This window comes from Dipodomys merriami, unplaced genomic scaffold (assembly GCF_024711535.1).
Source record: "Dipodomys merriami isolate MVZ:Mamm:240054 unplaced genomic scaffold, mDipMer1.0.p SCAF_4, whole genome shotgun sequence".
Taxonomy (NCBI): domain Eukaryota; kingdom Metazoa; phylum Chordata; class Mammalia; order Rodentia; family Heteromyidae; genus Dipodomys; species Dipodomys merriami.
The window spans coordinates 28,782,521-28,802,642 of record NW_027205603.1 but is presented as its reverse complement, the minus strand read 5'-3'; the positions used below and the strand labels follow the sequence as shown (position 1 = coordinate 28,802,642).

Genomic DNA, 20,122 nt, shown 5'->3' with positions numbered 1-20,122 from the left:
TCTGGCTTTTTCTGCTTATGTGGTGCCGAGGAATCGAACCCAGGGCCTCATTCATGTAAGGCAAGCACTCTACCACTGAGCCACTTTCCCAGCCCATTAAGCAGCTTTTTTTTTGGGGGGGGGAGTGCCAAAATTCTTGCTACTGGAATCCAGGACAGGAATGATGAAAGTAGTTTCAGGGAGACCTGAACTCTCGGTACTGCGGCCACAGTGTGACAAAGAGGACTGTGCTCTGTTCTTGTGTTTTGTTCCCCAGTCCGACAACAATGCCGTACAAGGATGGCATGTAGCCTTTCCCTTACTGCCAGGAATTGTAGCCTGCTCAAGACCACATTTTGGCTTTAGTGTTCCTATGTCTTGCCCATTCCATATCATGCATGCAATAAGAATGCTAAGCATTCCATAAAGTGCATTTTCAGGCGGTGCAGCCACGCGTGCAGTCCTGTGATTAAATCCCTATTGTAGCCACCGACACCCACCCAGTAAGCAGTGGCGATCAATTTAGGGACCCAGTGGATTCCCGGTGACTCCAGCGAGTTTTGCTTTTCGAAGGAAGATTTGCAGGAGGGGCGGGATCAAGCCCTAGTCCACACACGGACGTAGCCCCAAATGGGAACGCCGCAGAAGCTCGACTGTTCCCGCCGGGGCTGTCCAGTACACCGGTGCGGAAGGGCGGGAAGGCGCACTCGGGGTTGGGTGTAGTGGACGCGCGCCTCCGTGGCCCGAGCATGCGCAGTTCGGGAGAGGAGGGCGGGCGCAGGTCGGCTCGGGCCGCGCTCGAGCTGGGGCCCCGGGAGCAGCCACCACATTGTGACGCGCGAGGGCGGCCGCGGGGGAGGGGCGGCGGGCCCCAGGAACGCGCAGAGCTGGCGGACCGCGGCGCGGCGCCGTGTCGGCGCGCACGCGCCTGAGCGCGCGCCCGGCGGGGCGGGCCGGGACTCGGGGGCCGGGACTCCGCCGCTCGCACGCCCTTGGGCCGCGGCCGGCGCCCGCTTCTCCCTTCCGCTTCCGACGCGCTGTCTGCTGAGCCGGTGGATGTGCGGCAATAACATGTCCGCCCCGCTGCCCGCCGTTGTGCCCGCCGCCCGCAAGGCCACCGCCGCGGTGAGTGGCGGCCACTGGAGCTCGGAGGGGCCCAGTGGGCCCTGCGCGGTCCTAGGCCCGGGATGGGGGCGGCCGGAGGGCGGGAGCGCCCGCCCTTGCCTGCCCGGGTGGGTACGTGCGGGTCAGTCGGCGGGCGGGCCTCGGTGCGGAGGCCCGGCCTGGGGACGCGACGCTGCGGGACGTCGCGCCCCTGCCCCGGGGCCTCTGCATTGCGGTCACCGACCGGCCGGGATACCGGGCTGCGGACCCCTCGGTGGACGCGGCTGGACAGAGGGGCCCGTGCCGCGGCTTGTGCGCGGATTGCGGGGAGGTGTGTGCCCCAGTGTTCTGCTTTGCACTCTTGTCCTCAGTGAAAGTTTAGGATTTAGTGTCCTTAAAAACCGGAAAGATGCTGGCCGTGGGTAGGAAACTTGGCTATGAGAATCTCAAACTTTTGCTCCCGAAAACCCTTTTATTGGGATGGGGAAAGAAAGTGTATATATATATATGTGTGAAACTTGGGTGACTTGACAGAGACAAACTAGTTTTCTTAGAGCGTGACCATTTGCATTTGAGGATGTCTTCGTGGGACCTCTAAGTGTTAAAATCCCACGCTAATTATCTTAATTATCTTCAAGGATTAAAGGGAGAAGTGGCCGGGTGGGGTAGCTCCTGCTTGGGATCCTAGTACTAGGGAGGTTGAAGCTAGTGGGCTGCCAGTTCCAGGCCAGCTGGGCTAGCTAGCAAGACATTTTCTTAAAAGAAAAGGAAAAAACAAAGTCCAAAGGCTGATTCGTAATTTTGCTCTTTTAAAGTAAGATCAGTTTGCCTGTCAAACAATTCTGTGGTAGGTAAAGACTTTTCATTCTACCTTCACCATACCCAGAGCTACAGCAAGTAACAGTTTAGTGTGGATTTTTTTTGGGGGGGGATTAAAATTTTTTTTTCTCCCTTCTCTTTTAGGTTATTTTCCTTCATGGACTGGGAGACACTGGGTAGGTGCCATTATTAATAACTCATGAAATAGAGTCATGTAACTTTGCTTACTGGTCAAAGGTTTATGTTTAAGAATGCTGAAAATGCATAAACAAAGATTGCTAATGGTATTTCTTTCTGTGTTAAGATAACAATCTTTTCTGCTTGAGAAACTCCCAGAATTTATCCCCCTATCTTGAATTTATAATTTTTCAATTTCTCTTTCTGGAACATTTTAAAATTGTAAACTACTCCTTGATTACTTGGGGGTATTGGATAGCAGAGAAGAGTGGAATTTTTGTAGAGGGTATGCAGTACAGCTTTCCAGGGGAGTTAGAATTTCAGAGCAGTTGGAGAGGGACTAGTTGATCTCTCTCCCCCCTCCCCTCTTACTTCCTCCCTCCCCCCTCTCTCTCTGCCCCCCTTCCCTCCCATCCCCCTGGTCTGAATGCTGTCCTTGGGTTCCTTCTTGCTCAAGGCTAGCACTCTACCACTTGAGCCATTGTGACACTTCCAGCTTTTTCTTTATTGTAGACAAAAGTGTCTCATGGACTTTCCTGCTGGTGCTAGCTTCCAACCTTAATCCTCAGATCTCAGCCTCCTGAGTAGCTAGGATTACAGGTGTGAACCACCTGGTCAAGTGACACTGGGTATTAGTTGATTGCTTAAGAGAAATGGTAGCAATTTAAGACATGCAGAATTTTGGATTAGGTGATACATGAACAGAGAAGATAAGCTGAAAGTCAGAGGCAGAGGCTCATCAAGCATTTTATTTTGCTTTTGCAGTGCTGAGAATGAAACTCAGAATCTTATGTGTTCTGGACAAACTTTTTACCGTGGATCTACCACCCCAACCCCTTATCAAACAAATTTTGTGTACTGACTTTGGATTGTGATTTATTATTCTTTAAGTTATGGAGCATGAACTCAAGTCCTGGGCAATGTCCCTGGGCTCTTTTGCTCAAGGCTAGCACTCTGCCACTTTGAGCCACTGCTCCACTTCTAGTTTTTGAGTGGGTAATTGGAGATAAGAGTCTTGGGGGGGGGGCTGGGTATGTGGCTTAGTGGTAGACTGCCTGCTTAGCATGCGTGAAGCCCTCAGCACCACATAAACAGAAAAAGCCAGAAGTGGCGTTATGGCTCAAGTGCTAGCCTTGAGCAAAATAAGCTCAGGAACAGTGCACAGGCCCTGAGTTCAAATCCCAGGACTGGTTAAAAAACATCTTATGGGGACTTTTTTGCCCCAGCTGGCTTTGAATTACAATCTTCAGATCTCAGGTTCCTGAGTAGCTAGGATTATAGGCATGAGCCACTGGTGCCTGGCTTGTGATTTATTTTTTACTCAAGATTTTTCCATATTGAGAGGCTTTTACTTTGTATTTAAATTTGTGATTATGTTTGAAACTTAGGTAAAGTGCGAATGTCCTTAAAACTAGCAGTTGGAAGAAACACAGAAGATAAATTTTAATAAAGCAGTGAAAACTTCATTGAAGATTATTTCAAATGAGGCATCCAATGGGGACAGGGTGGTACAGGAAGGAGGGTCACTTGAACCTAGAATCACCCCGGGCAACGTTGCAAAATCTCAGAATGAAAGAATGGGTGTATGTATGTATGTATGAATGAATGAGACTTGCAGCTAGATTAGTTGCCCTTTCCAGCTACTAACCTCAGGCTTTACCTTCTTAGCTTTGGAGATCAGATGAGATTAAGTGTTACTGTTCTTCACACAGGCTAGATGGGGTAGATCTATTTTTGTTTTTCCTAGAATGGTGGTTTCAACTTAGGGCTGAGGTTTGGAGGCAGGGCCTCAGATTTGCTCAGCTTGATTGCTTCATTGGCATTGTGCCAGTTGAGCCGTGCCACTTGAGTCCAGCTTTTTGCTGGTTATTTTAGAGATAGAATTTTGTAGATTTTTGTCCTGGATGGATGAACTCAGATCACAGCCTCATGAGTAGATAGAATTAGGTATGAACAACCAGCTCCTGGGATAGATCAGTTCTGAAGATTGATTTTTCATATTTTATGCATAGTAAGACTAGTATGGAGTTTCAGAGAAACATTATTGGACTTTGTCTATTTATCTGATGGAAAGGACAGGTTTATTTTACAAAAAGGAGCCACTTAAATAGTAGAACTTCTGCTTTATTACCAAACCCTTCGTGGTTCTGCAAGCCAGGGAGATGCTTGCTTACCTTATAACTTACCCAGTAAGAGAGCTTCTAGGCCTGAAGGACCAGTCCAAATAAAAAAAAAGCTTCAGTGTAGCCAGATTCTCTATGTTGTGAGGACAATCAAGATCATGACTTTTTTTTTTTTGGTCAGTCGTGGGGCCTAAACTCTGAGCCTGGGCTCAGCTCTTCAGCTCAAGGCTAGTGCTCTACCACTAGAGCCACAAGGCCACTTCCGGCTTTTTCTGCTTATGTGGTGCTGAGGAACCGAACCTAGGGCCTCATGCATGTGACGCAAGCACTCTTACTACTGAGCTGCTTTCCCAGCCCATGACTAAAGTTTACATTAAAAAATTCAATGTCTCTGGTTGTGAACACACTGTGTGGGATATCACTATAGAAAAGCTTATTCTAGATTGGTTCCATGAATACATGATAAAACTCAACAAACCAGTTTAACAAGTGACAGTTTAACATGCCCCGGTTTTAATCCTCAGCCTAGTGACTCCCTCAAAAAAAAAAAAAAAGTTTAGAAGCACATGTGATCGAAGGATAATTTATAATGAAGTGTGAAGTTAGTATTTGAGGAAATACATTTTAGGGTATAGTGTATGAGATCAGTTTTTCTTCTAAAATAAAAATAGCTTTTGTTGTGGTTTGGAAAATAATTGTATTGTAAAAAATTTCAAAATACAACTATGCTTATAAAGAAATGATTTGAAATCCCACAGCCCAAAGATAGCCTATTTATTTTACATTTTGCATTTAAGAAAGTTTTGTTTTGAAATATTTACAGATTCTTAGATGAGCTGCAAAAAAATAGATTTCTTAGTGTCCTTTACCTAAATTTACTAATCTCTGTATTTATTGAATATAATCTATGTTTGCTGTACCCTTTGAGAAGTTGCATATGTGATTGCTTACTTTCAGAACACTTTAGTATGTATTTCGTGTATGCTATGTAAGTCATATAAGTTATATATAAATTGAATGCTTTATGATTATATAAGCACAGTCTTTTATATAACTACAGTTTTCAAACTCAGAATATTATACACTGCATATGCAAACTTTGCTTGTATGTTAGTACTATCCTTTCTAGCTATCCCCTTACCTCTTGGGATTCAATTCCCCATCACACATTGAATTTAGTTGTCACATCTCTTTAATGTCTTTTCATGTGGCAGAATTTCCCAGGCAGAAATGTTGTTCATGACACTGGCATTTTTTTTCAGAGAACATCCTTATCTTTAAATTTATTTGATATTGACTCATTCTAGATGAATTTATACATTTTTGGTATTAATGTTATATAAGTGCTGAGTCCTATTCATTGTATCATATCAAGAGATGAATGATGTCATTTTTGTTATTACTGGTGTTAACTTGGGTTGCTTGATTAAGGTAGTATCAGGGTTTTCTATTGCAGTTATTTTTCCTTTGTAATAGAGCAAGTTGTGGGGAGATACTTTGAAATTACCTAAATTGTTCTTCATCAGACTTGCATCCAGTATTTTAAGCAACTCTTAATGATTATTGATTAAATCACTATTTGCTATCATGTCTTTTATTTGATAGACAAACTAGTTGTTTGCTCAGTATTTTGTACAGATTCAGATTTAGAGGATTATATTCCATTACTGTTATGTTTTAATTTCATTTACTTTTAAAAACAACTTCAAATTTATATGAAAGTTACAGAAATAGCATTTATAGCTCCATGTACGTTTTTCAGATTAACATTTTGGACTATTTACAAATAAGTTGCAGACACACTGACTCATTACTCCTTGTTACTGAAGTGTATATTTTTACATATAAGGACAGGTACTCCTGCATAATCACAGTAAGACCATCAGTCTAGAACTTAGTACTGATCTAATTCTACTATCTAATCCAACACTTCTATTCACATTTTTTTTTATTGTGAAAATACTGTACAGAGGGGTTACAATTACATGGGCAAGACAATGAGTACATTTCTTTCTTTTTTTTTTTTTGGTTGGTCGTGGGGCTTGAACTCTGGGCCTGAGCGCTGTCTCTCAGCTCTTCAGCTCAAGGCGAGCGCTCTATCACTTGAGCTACAGCGCCACTTCTGGTTTTCTGGTGGTTTATTGGAGATAGGAGTCTCATGGTTTCTCCTGCCCGGGCTGGCTTTGAACCGCGATCCTCAGATCTCAGCCTCCTGAGTAGCTAGGATTACAGGCGTGAGCTACCAGCGCCCGGCAATGAGTACATTTCTTATCAAGCATTGTAGCCTCCTCCTTTGTTTCCCCTTCCCATCCCTTCCCATCCTCCTTCTCCCCCCCCACAAATTATACTGACATCAAATACAGTGAAAGCAGCGGTTATACCTTGGGGGAGGGACATACAAAGCAACAAAGAAATAATCTTATAAATGTGTTAGAAACAATCCCATGAAAGAAAAAAAATTTGAATACATATCTTAGGGTTAATTTCCCTAACATCAACTTATCTGACCTTTTCTGCTTGACTCAGACATATACTAGTTATTGCAAATAAGGGAAACCATGGGACCTATGTTTCTTTGGGCCTGGCTTACTTCACTTAATATAATTTTTTCTAAGTCTTTCCATTTCCTAACGAATGGGACAATGTCATTCTTTCTGATGGAGGCATAAAATTCCATTGTGTATATATACCACATTTTCTTGATCCATTGGTTCCATATCTTAGCTATGGTAAATAATGCTGCAATAAACATAGTCGTGCTGGTAGCTTTAGTGTGGTCTTGTTTGTATTCACATTTTTTAATATGACTATAGTGTTCTTTTTTTTAAATACTTTTTTTAATTGTGAAAATACTGTACAGAGGGATTACAGTTACATGAGCAAGGTAATGAGTACATTTCTTATCAAGCATTGTTACCTCCTTCTTTGTTTTTCCCCTATCATCCCTTTCCTCCCACCTTTACAACTGCACTCCTCCCCCCCCCTTTTTTTTCTTTTTGTTGGTCTTGGGGCTTGAACTCTGGGCCTTGGTGCTATCCCTCAGCTCTTCAGCTCAAGCTAGCTCTCTACTACTTGAGCCACAGTGCCACTTTTGGTTTTCTGAGTGGTTTATTGGAGATCAGTCTCACAGATTTTTCCTGCCCGAGCTGGCTGGGAACTGGGATCCTCAGATCTCAGCCTCCTGAGGAATGAGCCACTGGCACCCGGCTTATAATGTTCTTTATCTACCCTGAATCTAATCTGTCATCAGGTATTACATTCAGTTATCATATTTTCTTACTCTCCTTCACTTTGGAAGTTGTCTTTCATAACAGCTGAGGTTTTTTTCAAGCATACAAGGGTAGTCACTTATAGAATGGCCCTTAGTTTGGATTTTATCTTGTGATTTATCCCTTTCTAGTAGGAACAACACATGAATGTTGTTATGCTTACCTCAGTGTATCATATCACGCAGAGTGTGGTGTTTGTTATTTTTTTTTGTTTTTGTTGGTCATGGGGCTTGAATTCTGGGCTTGAGCACTGTCCCTCAGCTCTTCAGCTCCAGGCTAGAACCCTACCATTTGAGTCACAGACCACTTCCGTTTTTCTGGTGGTTTATCGGAGATAAGAGTTTCATGGCCTTTCCTGCCCGGACTGGCTTTGAACCTCGATCCTCAGATCTTAGCCTCCTGAGTAGCTAGGATTACAGGCGTGAGCCATTGGCTTCCAGCTGATTTTTGTTCCATTATAGGTCACTTTACATGTTTTCTCTTTTTGTTAAGATAGTTGTATTATTGTAACTGTGACTTAATTACCTGAGAGAACAAGGTAAAGGAGGGAAGATTTATTTGAACTCATGGTCAGTTCATGGTTGCCTTTCCTCATGTGTTTGGATAGAACACTATGGTGGTGGGAGGCTGATCTTCACTTTTTGTAGATAGGAAGCAGAGAATGGGAATCTAGAAAGGGACTGGAGAAGGATCTGCTCCTTAAGGATGCACCCCTGGTGACCCCCTTTCTCTAAGAAGGTCCTACGTCCTACCTTTTACCACTTGTAGTGACACCTCTGTAGTATGACTCCATCATGTGATTAATCCATTCATTATGTCAGAGCCCTCTGGATGTAATTGTCTCTAGAATTGCCATCACAAACAGCCACAGAGGTGTACTTTATTAATAGGTGTTTACAAATAATTTGTAGGAAGATACCTTGATATTAATGAAGATAATTATTTTCTCACCATATTTTCACCCATGGATTTAGCATACACTAATGGTTGTGATAGTTGCCCAATATCTTACCATATTTAAATGTAGAAAGATGAAATTATGACCTTTGAGCCAGGTGTAAGTACTGACTCACACCTATAATCCTAGCTATTCAGGAGGCTGAGATCATTATTTGAAGCCAGCCAGGGTAGAAAAGTCCAAGAGACTCCTATCTCCAATTAACCAGCAAAAGCTGGTCTAGGGGTATGGCTCAAGTAGTTGAACATCAACCATGAACAAAAAAGCTGAACCAGAGCTTGAGGTCCTCAGTTCAAGGTCCAATACTGGCATAAACAGAAAAAATGTGGAAGAAATTATTTTCAAAGCTCATAGAATTCACAAATGTTGTAGATCATGATAATGACAATTTGCCTTGTGAAGGTTAAAATGTGTTTGTGACTTACTGTTCCACAATACTGTGAAATATGTGAAATTTATGTAGTCACATAATCTCAAAAAAAAAGTGAGAGAAGGGGTGGGTTAGAAGCAATGAGTGACAATGTTATCAGACACTGTACTCATATACTGTTTTGTAGAATGGGAACTTCTTTGTATAACTACTTAAAGATAATAAAAAATTTTTTAAATGAAAAAAAATTTAAAAAATTTTAATTCTTTTTGTTATTGTTGTTAGTCGTGGGGCCTGAACTCTGGGCCTGGGCGCTGTCCCTCAGCTCTTCAGCTCGCTTGCCTTGCATGCATGAGGCCCTGGGTTTGATTCCTCAGCACCACATAAGCAAAAAGAAAAAGCTGGAAGTGGCGCTGTGGCTCAAGTGTTAGAGTGCTAGCCTTGAGCTGAAGAGCTGAGGGACAGCACCTAGGCCCAGAGTTCAGGCCCCACGACTGACAACAACAACAACAACAACAACAACAAATTATTCTTGACTATTTTTTTGGAGTCTACAGTGGGATTGAGTCTATTTCTCTTATGTATGTATATATTCATTTGAAGGTTTTAAATCAGTACAAGCTTTCAGATTCTTGTTTTACTCTGAGGATTATAATCTGTTGCTTAAACCTATCATTTATTTTGAGGCTCAAATTGTCTTACACTTGGCCAGTGGGAACATATTCAGGCTGTTTTCTTTCTTTCTTTTTTTTTTTTGGGTCCGGTTGTGGGGCCTGAACTCTGGGCCTGGGCGCTGTCCCTCAGCTCTTCAGCTCAAGGCTAGTGCTCTACCACTTGAGCCACAGCGCCACTTCCGGCTTTTTCTTTTTGCTTATGTGGTGCTGAGGAATCGAACCCAGGGCCTCAGGCATGCAAGGCAAGTGCTCTACCACTGAGCTACCTTCCCAGCCCCAGGCTGTTTTCTTTGGACATACAACTCCCCTCCCCCATTATTTGAGCATGTCTTTACTTTCTGGTGCAATTAAGATCTTTTCCAGGGGACTGGTAATGTGGCTTAGTGGTAGAGTGCTTGCCTAGCATGCATGAAGCCCTGGGTTCAATTTCTCAGTGCCACATAAACAGAAAAAGCTGGAGGTGGTGCTGTGGCTCAAGTGGTAGAGTGCTAGCCTTGAGCAAAAGGAGCTCAGAGACAGTGCCAAGGCCCTGAGTTCAAGCCTCAGAACTGGCAAAAATAAAAGAAATAATATTTTCTAGGATTTTAGTCCTGGACTCAGCCTCCTCAGTCCTTTTCCCCCAAACCACCACCAGGCTTGGTTCTTTCAGGTATAGAACAGTCTATAGGAACCAGAGTTGGGTGTTGTATGTGCTTATTTCAGTTGTTTCTTCTTTTTTTTTTTTTTGGGTCCGGTCATGGGGCCTGAACTCTGGGCCTGGGCGCTGTCCCTCAGCTCTTCAGCTCAAGGCTAGCGCTCTACCACTTGAGCCACAGCGCCACTTCCGGCTTTTTTCTTTTTGCTTATGTGGTGCTGAGGAATCGAACCCAGGGCCTCTGGCATACAAGGCATGCGCTCTACCACTGAGCCACGTTCCCAGCCCTTTCAGTTGTTTCTTCTGAGCCTTTAGAAGACAGAACAAAGCATATATCCACATATGTACAGACATGTATCTTTATCAGTTTGGATCTCTGTACATATTAATGATCCTTTGGAAAAGAGGGAAGAGTTTTTGAGTTTTGCTAGGAGTGGCTCATATGTATAATTGTAGCTACTTAGGAGGTTGAGATCTGAGGAGAGACTTACCTGATTTGCTAGCAGAAAGCTAGAACATTTCTGAAATTAACATTAAATTTAAAATATATCTTGTTCTGGGCTGGGAAGGTGGCTCAGTGGTAGAGTGCTTGCCTTGCATGCCTGAGGCCCTGGGTTCGATTCCTCAGCACCACATAAGCAAAAAGAAAAAAGCCGGAAGTGGCGCTGTGGCTCAAGTGGTAGAGCGTAGCCTTGAGCTGAAGAGCTGAGGGACAGTGCCCAGGCCCAGAGTTCAGGCCCCACGACTGGACCCCCCCCCCCAAAAAAATATATATATATATATATCTTGTTCTGTTTCATATAGTCACCATAGATTTAAGTCATTACTTCTCAACTACATAAAATGTTTTTACAGTGTAAAACAGAAGGAAATAAGATTGTCATCCACTTAGCTAACCATGTTAAGGAATGTAATTGAAACCATGTTCCGCTCAGAGTCGAATAAATAGGTGGACAAATTGTTTTTTTCTTTAAGTAGCTGTGCAATCCCAAAGCTATAATTAGCTGAAATAATACCATGATGTTTAGGGCTTGTTTAGTTATCCCCTGGGGTCATTAGCACAAATCCTGAAATGGAAAATACACTAGTGATACTCTTAGAAATTGAAGAGGATAGAAGCTAAAATGGCATACATAAAATCAGCATTGGCAGTGGCCAGGGAATTGACCTTTTATAATTGATTATATTGTTATCTTTTATAGGAATAACAAATAGGTGTTGCACTTAATTAATTAATTTTGTGAGATGGGTATATAAGGTATATAGCCTTGTTTGGCCTTGAACTCATAATCTCCCTGCCTTAGCTTCCTGAGCTCTGACATTACAGATGTGAGCCACTGTACCCAGCAGTGCTTTGTAGATCACATTGTTGAAAAGATCTGGTAACAGGAGTTCTAGGCTAAAGACCTAACTCCAGGGATTCTACCCATTAGGTCTGGTCATTTGCTCCAAAATGCAAAATAAGAGCAAGAGTTGTGGTGAAGGGCACAAAAAGGTTTATTTTGGCCAAGTGCTAGCTAGTGTTCATGCCTGTAATCCTAGACACTCAGGAGGCTAGATCTGAGGATTACAGTTTGAACCTGAATGTCCTTGAGACTTTTATCTCCAATTAACTACCAGAAAACTGGAAGTGGAGCTGTGGCTCAAAATGGTAGAGCACTAGCCTTAAGCAAAAGAAATCCCAACAGCATGCAGGTCCTGAATGCCCCATGACCAACCAAAAAAAGGGTTTATTTTGCAGTATGGGCACTGTTCAGGAAGAGGCATCTTCCAGGGTACCATGAGATTTAAGTTTAAACAGAGGAAGATTGGGCAGGGTGCCAGAAGAATGCATCATTTTCTAGATAGTCCAATTACAAGTGTGGTCCTGTGGTCAAAGATATGATCTGGGTGGTCATCTCAGGATTGGTAGTGAGAGCCTGGTCATAGTAGAAAGATGTGTTTTTGGTGGTAGTTTTAACTCTTGTCACAAGATGTTTATCCATCAATCCTGTTCACGCCTTTAGAAGTGGCCAATAGTGTCCTTAGTGAAGTGACAGTATCTCAGAGCAAAGGAAGCGGATAAAAAGGTAAGGTAGAGAAGCTCAGTTGTAATTCTGTTTCTTAGTCTTTGGACATTTACAGGCCCAGGTAAAGAGTGACTAATTTCATCAAAAGCAGATTGTAATACCTATTACACTTTGTACTTGGAAGCAAGGAATAACTGGACTGCTTGATCATTTCTGGGAGTTACAAATAGGTCCATTTTTATTTGGGAGTGGAAGTAAGTTAACTATTTATGAATATTGTATAATGTTATTTATTGTACACAATGTAAGTAGATTACTTGCAATGCTAACTATACTCATACTGTGAAATATTACCCTTAATTTTATTGAAAATATTAGAAAACTTGCTAATTATTAATGCCAAAATATAACTACATTGTATAATAGGTCACAGTCACATAAAAAGCAGTAATAAATTTAAGTGTAAAATGAAAGGCAATAAAAGGTTTATTAAAGGGGTTGTTTAGCATAGATCTATTAATTGACTTGAGTCAGTTAATACAGTTAGTACCTTTACATTTCTCTTAGCAGATGGAAGAACATGATTCTTATCTGTAGACTCTGAGGGGTTTTGTATGGTTTTTGTGGTGCTGGGGAAGGAATCTAGGGCCTCCCACACACTACTATTGAAGCCATATCCCAACCCCCAGTATCTGTGGTCTTGGCTTAAAATGAATTCCCAAATCTTTACAGACTAATCTCATGACAACTATCTATTTCCCTCAGCTTAATTTTTCAGACTGCTTATCCTAATGCCAGTAGTAGAATCTATGAGCAATGAATAGCTGGGAGCCCAGAAAGACTGTACTTAACCAACTCCAGTGACCATTAGCCGAATACTTCACCACTTTGTGATTGAATGTGGCAGGTAGAAGAGAATCTATCAGCTGGTCTGCAGCTGTTATATAGTTCTTAATTTAAATTGGTTCAGCTTAGCATTCTGATTGACTTGGTTGTGATTTTGTTTAAGCTTTTTTAAAAAAAAATTGTGTTGGGGGGCTGGGAAGGTGGCTCAGTGGTAGAGCACTTGCCTTGCATGCTCGAGGCCCTGGGTTCGATTCCTCAGCACCACATAAGAAAAAAGCCGGAAGTGGTGCTGTAGCTCAAGTGGTAGAGCGCTGGCCTTGAGCTGAAGAGCTGAGGGACAGCGCCCAGGCCCAGAGTTCAGGCCCCACGACCGGACCCAAAAAAAAAAAATTGTGTTGGTGTATAATATAGTCAAATATTCAAGTCTTGAATTGTCTAGCTGGATAAATCTTTACATGCATACACCCATGTAATCATCAACCAGATGTAGATAAAGCCTCCCAAATGTTCCATCATTCCCTTTTTAGCTAGTATCATCTCATCTCTAGTAGGAATCATTATTCTTTGCTACTACAGATAAATTTTGTCTGGTTTTGACCTTCATGTATATGGAATTGCAAATTGTTGGCATATCCAACTCCTTTTACTCGTTATTCTATAAGATTTATACTTTGAAACACACACATGTATTTGAACTCAGGGCCTTGCACTTGCTAGGCAGATGCTGTATCACTTGAGCCACTTCAGCAGCCCTCTTTGTATTGGTTATTTTTTAGATCCTGTCTCTCTTTATGCCCAGACTAGCCTTGACTAGGTCCTCCTATTTGTGTTTCCCTGTTGTACATGCACCACTGCACCCACCCTTTTATTCTTCCCCCCTAGCTGGAATAACAGGTACATGCACAAATGTTTTGGCTTAGGCTGGCCTCAAACTGGTCTCCTAAATAGCTAGAACTATAGTTTTGAACACCTGCTAGAAAATAATTTTTTTTACACACATTGCACCACCCAAAATCACCCAAGTTTTTAAAAATAGGTATGTGTGTTGTTGTTGTCTGTTGTGGGGCTTGAACTCTGGGCCTGGGTGCTGTCTCTGAGCTCCTCAGATCAAGGCGAGCACTGGACCACTTGAGGCACAGCACCACTTCCAGTTTTCTGGTGGTTAATTGGAGATAAGAGTCTCATGGGCTTTGAACTGCTATCCTCAAATCTCAGCCTCCTGAGTAGCTAGGATTACAGGAGTGAGCCACCAGTTCCCGGCTAGGGTGTGTATTTTTTTTTTGGTATATTTTTTTTGAGAGTACCTTTCTGTGTAACTTTAAGCAAGACTTGTTTTTGAAATCTATCTGTTTCAATCTCCCTATTCTGGGGTCAAAGGCTTACATCACCACACTCTGTCATATGTGTATACAGTAAAATGAGACATCACTAACCTAGAGCTTTCCAGGTCATTAATTCTTTACTGAATATGTTCCATTGTACATTCAGCCCATTGCATGAAGGTGGAGGTTTCTGCTCTGTCTCCATCTCATTTCTCATTTTTCTTCCCTTCTTTTCTCCGCCCACACACAAACACACATACATGATTATGTCAACATTTGAGATGAACCTGCAAATGTGATCTATCACCTTGCAGAATTCCAGCTTGTGTTCCTCATTCACAAGGACACTGAACATAACTAGCATGCAGTATCTTAAATTAGGAAAAATCAACAAGGATCCATTTATCAGTACAAATAAGTACTTTATTCTTTTTCATTGTTTAATCATACTCCATTGTATAGATATGCCATATTTTGTTTATTAGTTCATCCTTTGCTTGCAGTTGTAGGTATCTTTGTGTATGCTCTGTCTCCCTCAAAATTTAGTGGGCATTTGGATTATTTCCACTTGGGAGAAGAATAATGCTGCTAAGAGCATTACTCTTATGTGTTTTGGGGGTGGGCATCATGTTTCCAGTACTGTTGGATAGACCTAGGAGTTGAACTGGATCATATGGTAACTTCATGTTTAATGTTTGGACGACTTGCCAGATGGTTTTCAAAAGTGGCTGCACCATTTATATTTCTTCAGCAGTGTATAAGGGTTCTGTTTCTCTCCATCCTCTTTAACACTATTATCTTTTTTTTTATTATTATTATAACCATCATGGTGGGTATGATGATGTATCTTGCAGTCAGTTTTGTTGGTTTGTTTTGAGATGGAGTAAAAAAATAGTTTTCAGACTTATCCACTTTGGCAGCATGTCATAATTTAAAATGTTTATTATAGTGGAGTAATACCCTGTCATAAGTATATTAGCCATGTATCCATCTGTCCACTGATGGACCTTTGACAGTATTTTCATCTTTTAGTGGTTCTGAATAATACTGTTATGAGCATTTATGTGCATTTTATCTGTATGTTTTCAGTTTTCTTGGGTATCTGTCTAGAATTGAAGTTTTGGGGTCCTTTAGTAATTTCACTTACTTTATTGAGAAACTACCCAATTGTTGTCCACAATGCCTGACCATTTTATATTTTCACCAGAAATATATATTTGTTCTGATTTCTCTACAGCTTTACCAGGCTCTTGTAATTCTTTAAGTCCTCCCTTTTCCCACCCTGCTCCCCTTGGTCCTGGGTTTTGAATTCAGGGCCTGGGAGAGGTCCTTGAGCCTTTCTGCTCAAGGCTAACAATCTTCCACATGAGCTATAGTTCCACTTTCAGCTTTTGAGTGGTTAATTGGAGATAAGAGTCTCACAGATTCCTGCCTAGATTGGCTTCAAACCAAGATCCTCAGATCTCAGCCTTCTGGATAGCTATGATTACAGGCATGAGCCACTAATGCCTGGCCCTCTTTATGTTTTTCTTGTTTGTATGTTTTTCTTGTTTGTTTTTAGACAATTTTATAGCTTTCCTGGTATAAAATAGAATTTGCATTGTTTTTGAGGCAGAGTTTCACTGTAAGTCTATACCAGGCCAGCCTAAAACTGGAGATCTTCCAACCTTAGCCTCTTGAGGACTAGGAATACAGAGGTGCTCCACTGCTCTCACTGTATTTCTTTAATGACGAATATAATGTTAGGTATTTTTCCTATGCTTTTGACAATTTGTCTTGTCTTCTTTGAAGAATTATCTTCAGGTCCTTTGCCCATTTGTAAATGGGGAGGGGATTGTGGTGTGTGTGTGTCTATGTGTGTGTGTAATATTATTCAGTATATATTATAGATACTAGACAATTATTAGACTTAGGTTTGCAAATATTTCTTCTAATTGCTTGTCTTTTCACTTTATTCATTGTCCTTTGAAACACAGCAGTTTTAAAATTTGATGATTTCCAGTTTATGTAGTTTTTCTTTGTTGGTTGTTCCATTGTATCTCAAAAATCACTGACAAGGTCACTAAGATGTATGCATGTTTTATTCTAGTAGTAAAAGTTTCATTTACTATATTTAAGTCTTCGGCCTATTTTGTGCTAATTTTATATACAGTGTGAAGTAGCAGTCAAGTATCATTCTGTATATGTACATGCTCACCTGTCCATTACATTTGTTGAAATGACTGTTCCTTCTCCGTGGATTTGTTCTGGTATTTTTAAGTTGACATGGGTTCTCAGTTGATATACATCAATACTTCTTGGGCTACTACTGTCATCTTTCTTATATTGTAGTAATGTTAAAGTTGGGAAATGTTAGTCTTCCAACTTTGTTCTTTAAAATTTTGACAATTTTTTTGTTTTAGCACATATTAGTTGTACAAGGGATGTTTCATTGTAACATTTTCACACACACCCTGCTTAACCTCTTATAAAAATTTGACAATTTTTTTGTTTTAGCACATATTAGTTGTACAAGGGAGGTTTCATTGTAACATTTTCACACACACCCTGCTTAACCTTATAAAAATTTTACAGTTTTTTTGTTTTAGCACATATTAGTTGTACAAGGGAGGTTTCATTGTAACATTTTCACACACACCCTGCTTAACCTCTTATCATTTTTCCCTCATCCTACTCTCTTTTTAAAAACAATTTAATATTCTGTTTTTATACATTGACCATATTCATCTTCATTCACCCTTTCTGTCAAACCTCCCTTCTCCCTCTAGTACCCTTAGTGTCTTTCCATTATACCAAGGGATTTCATTACGGTATTTAAGATGTGTATGTATTATGTTTTGCTCAGAATAACCCTCTCTATTGCTTCCTGTTTTCACTCCTTACAACTTTGTTATTTGAAAGATTGTTTTAGTTATTCTGAGTCTTGAATTCCCAGGACTTTGTGAGTTTCTGCACACTCACCTGGGTTCTCATAAAGATTATGTTCACTGATGATCAAGTAAGGGAGTCCTGCTATCTTACAAATGTTGTCTTCTAGGCCGTGAACACGAAACATCTTTTATTTATGCAGCTTTTCAATTCTTCCAAAATGTTTTATAGTTTTCAAAGTAAAATATGTAAGAGTTACAAAGATATATGTATGTATAATGTACATTACATATGGTCTGTATCTCACATATGTACATAAAACTCACACATATACACATGAACAAACACAGAGCTCCTAGAATAGTCTAGTTCATAGTTGGTATAGTTGTTTGTTTTTGTTTTTGTTTTTGCCGGCCAAGGGGCCTGAACTCTGGGCCAGGGCACTGTCCCTCTGCTCTTCAGCTCAAGGCTAGCACTCTACCACTTGAGCCACAGTGCCACTTCCAGCTTTTTCTGATTATGTGGTGCTGAGGAATCAAACCCAGGGCTTCATGTATGCAAGTCAAGCACTCTACCACTGAGCCACTTTCCCAGCCCATATAGTTGGTTTTATGTTACTATTAATACTTTGATGTTTTAAATGTTTTCTTTTTTAAAATATATTTTTAACACTTTAGGGATTGTATGGATTTAAAGTGATTAAAGTAGAAAAATAGTTAACAAAAGTTTTTTTTTGTTTTTTTTTTTTGGGGTCCGGTCGTGGGGTCTGAACTCTGGGCCTGGGCACTGTCCCTCAGCTCTTCAGCTCAAGGCAGGTGCTCTACCACTTGAGCCACAGCACCGCTTCCGGCTTTTTTTTTCTGCTTATGTGGTGCTGAGGAATTGAACCCAGGGCCTCATGCATGCAAGGCAAGCACTCTACCACTGAGCCACCTTCCTAGCCCCAACAGAAGTTTTTAACATTCATGTCCAGATAATTTTACAAAAGGCTTAAATTACTTCTACTTTATCCTTTAGAAATAACATATAAAAAATCAAGTGTAATATAAAATGTAAACAAGCAGGAAACTGTAGAGAATGTCTCATTTCCATCACATTTGTTGTTCTTTGAGTGGAGCTGGAGAAATGAACCCAGGGCTTTGTTTGCATTTAGGCTGGTGATCTGTCACTGACATCTCTGATCATATTTCTCAAGTGGTAATCATGGAAAAAAGTCAGAAATAATATCAAAAATATGTCAAAGGACTTTATTTCTTGCCCAAGTATTTTTTCCCAGTTTTCCTGTGTTTTATTTTGAGCCGACACAGATTTTTGCATAAATGCACAAGGGAAGAATATTAACTCAAGTTTTTAATAATGCAAAAATAGAATAAAACTCGTTTATTCTTTTGAGGCCTTTTTTCAAACAAAATTTGAATTATCTTCTCTGTTTTGCCTCTATTATAACTTGTTTATAAAGTTATAAAAGGATATAAATACACAAATATATTTTTAAAACTGAAGTACAGTGAAAAATAGGAAGAAGCACACACATCCTGTCCAGAGGCATGAGACTGTCTGCAAAATCTGTTGGGATGTTTCTAGGTCCATGATACGGTTTAATAATACTGATAGTCCACACTTTTGAGATAGTATTAAGAGCTAACATCACAAATTTTAAATACTGTTGTTACTGTTATTTGTTGTCATTTTAAACAGTATCGGATATAATAGTGCTTCCAAATAATATTTTCCACCAGGCATGGATGGGCAGAAGCCTTTGCTGGTATCAGAAGTTCACATATCAAATACATCTGCCCACATGCGTGAGTATTTCTCATCTTTAGGTTTGTAATTCAGAACAGTTGTTAGAGACTTGCTTTTCTAGAAAAGCAGTTGAATATTAATATCTTTTTGTCCAACTTAGGTTTTGTAACTTCTAATATAGATTTATTTTAGGAAACACGGAGTATCTAGATTTTAGAATGTTTTTCTTTTTGCCTGGATAATTTCTGATTGCCCACCCTTATTTTTCATGCCAGCTTTGCCTCAGATGTAAGGGACACTTAGGCATAGCTTTAACTTATTTAGCAGGTACAAAGCTAAGAAATAGACAATAAGCAAAGCGTAATCTGAGCATATGGAAATTAATGCTACATTGTTTGAACAGTAAATTGTTCTTATATTTATTTCCAACTGTCTTGATTTCTGGTTTTGCCTTCTCATGTCCTGAAAAGTTACAAATGTAAAATAAAGACTTGAGAAAGAATTTTTCCCCCTTAGCTAGCTTAGTTCTTTGCAGTTGTTTCTCTCTCTTTAGAAAATAGTTGGGGGCCTAAAGAGCAGCTTATTTAGGTGTAAAAATACAAAACAGTTCATGTTAGTAAATACTACAGCATGAAATTTTGTATGAGTCTAAAATAATTACCAACTATTGATTGACAGAATTTATCAGGTTTGGCTTTAATCTGACTTGTCTGTTTTTATATTCTCATGTAGGCCAATTATGCCTGTTACATTAAATATGAATATGGCTATGCCTTCATGGTAAGTAAGAGTTTATTCATTAAGAACTTTTTAGTCTTTTATCAGAAGTACCCTTGTGTATATTCAGTTTATTTAGCCAGTTTTATATTGCAAAATTACATAAATAACTTTAAGTTTATCCTCTTACTTAAGTTTTCATGCTTTAGATTGTGGGTAAATTTAAACTTAACAGGTAGGGGAATGAGAAATTGAGGGAATAGAAATATTGGAGCGAAACATCTCTTACTGCTTAATAAGGCAGTAAGACATTTGATTTTTTTTTGTTTTTGTTTTTTTTGGGGGGGGTCTGGTCGTGGGGCCTGAACTCTGGGCCTGGGTGCTGTCCCTCAGCTCTTCAGCTCAAGGCTAGCGCTCTACCACTTGAGCCACAGCACCACTTCTGGCTTTTTTCTTTTTGCTTATGTGGTGCTGAGGAATCGAACCCAGGGCCTCAGGCGTGCAAGG

At 40.5% G+C, this 20,122-nt stretch overlaps 1 protein-coding gene across 1 annotated transcript in view; it reads left to right on the top strand.

The window, feature by feature from the left end:
• Nucleotides 1-926: 926 nt before the first annotated feature.
• Nucleotides 927-20,122, top strand: part of Lypla1 (lysophospholipase 1) — a 32,730-nt gene continuing 13,534 nt past the window's right edge. Inside the window, exons 1-4 of the mRNA XM_069990724.1 lie at nt 927-1,104; nt 2,047-2,078; nt 18,892-18,957; nt 19,631-19,678. Coding sequence (XP_069846825.1) covers nt 1,036-1,104; nt 2,047-2,078; nt 18,892-18,957; nt 19,631-19,678 — 215 coding nt within the window. The 5' untranslated portion in view covers nt 927-1,035. The remainder of the gene's footprint in view (nt 1,105-2,046; nt 2,079-18,891; nt 18,958-19,630; nt 19,679-20,122) is intronic.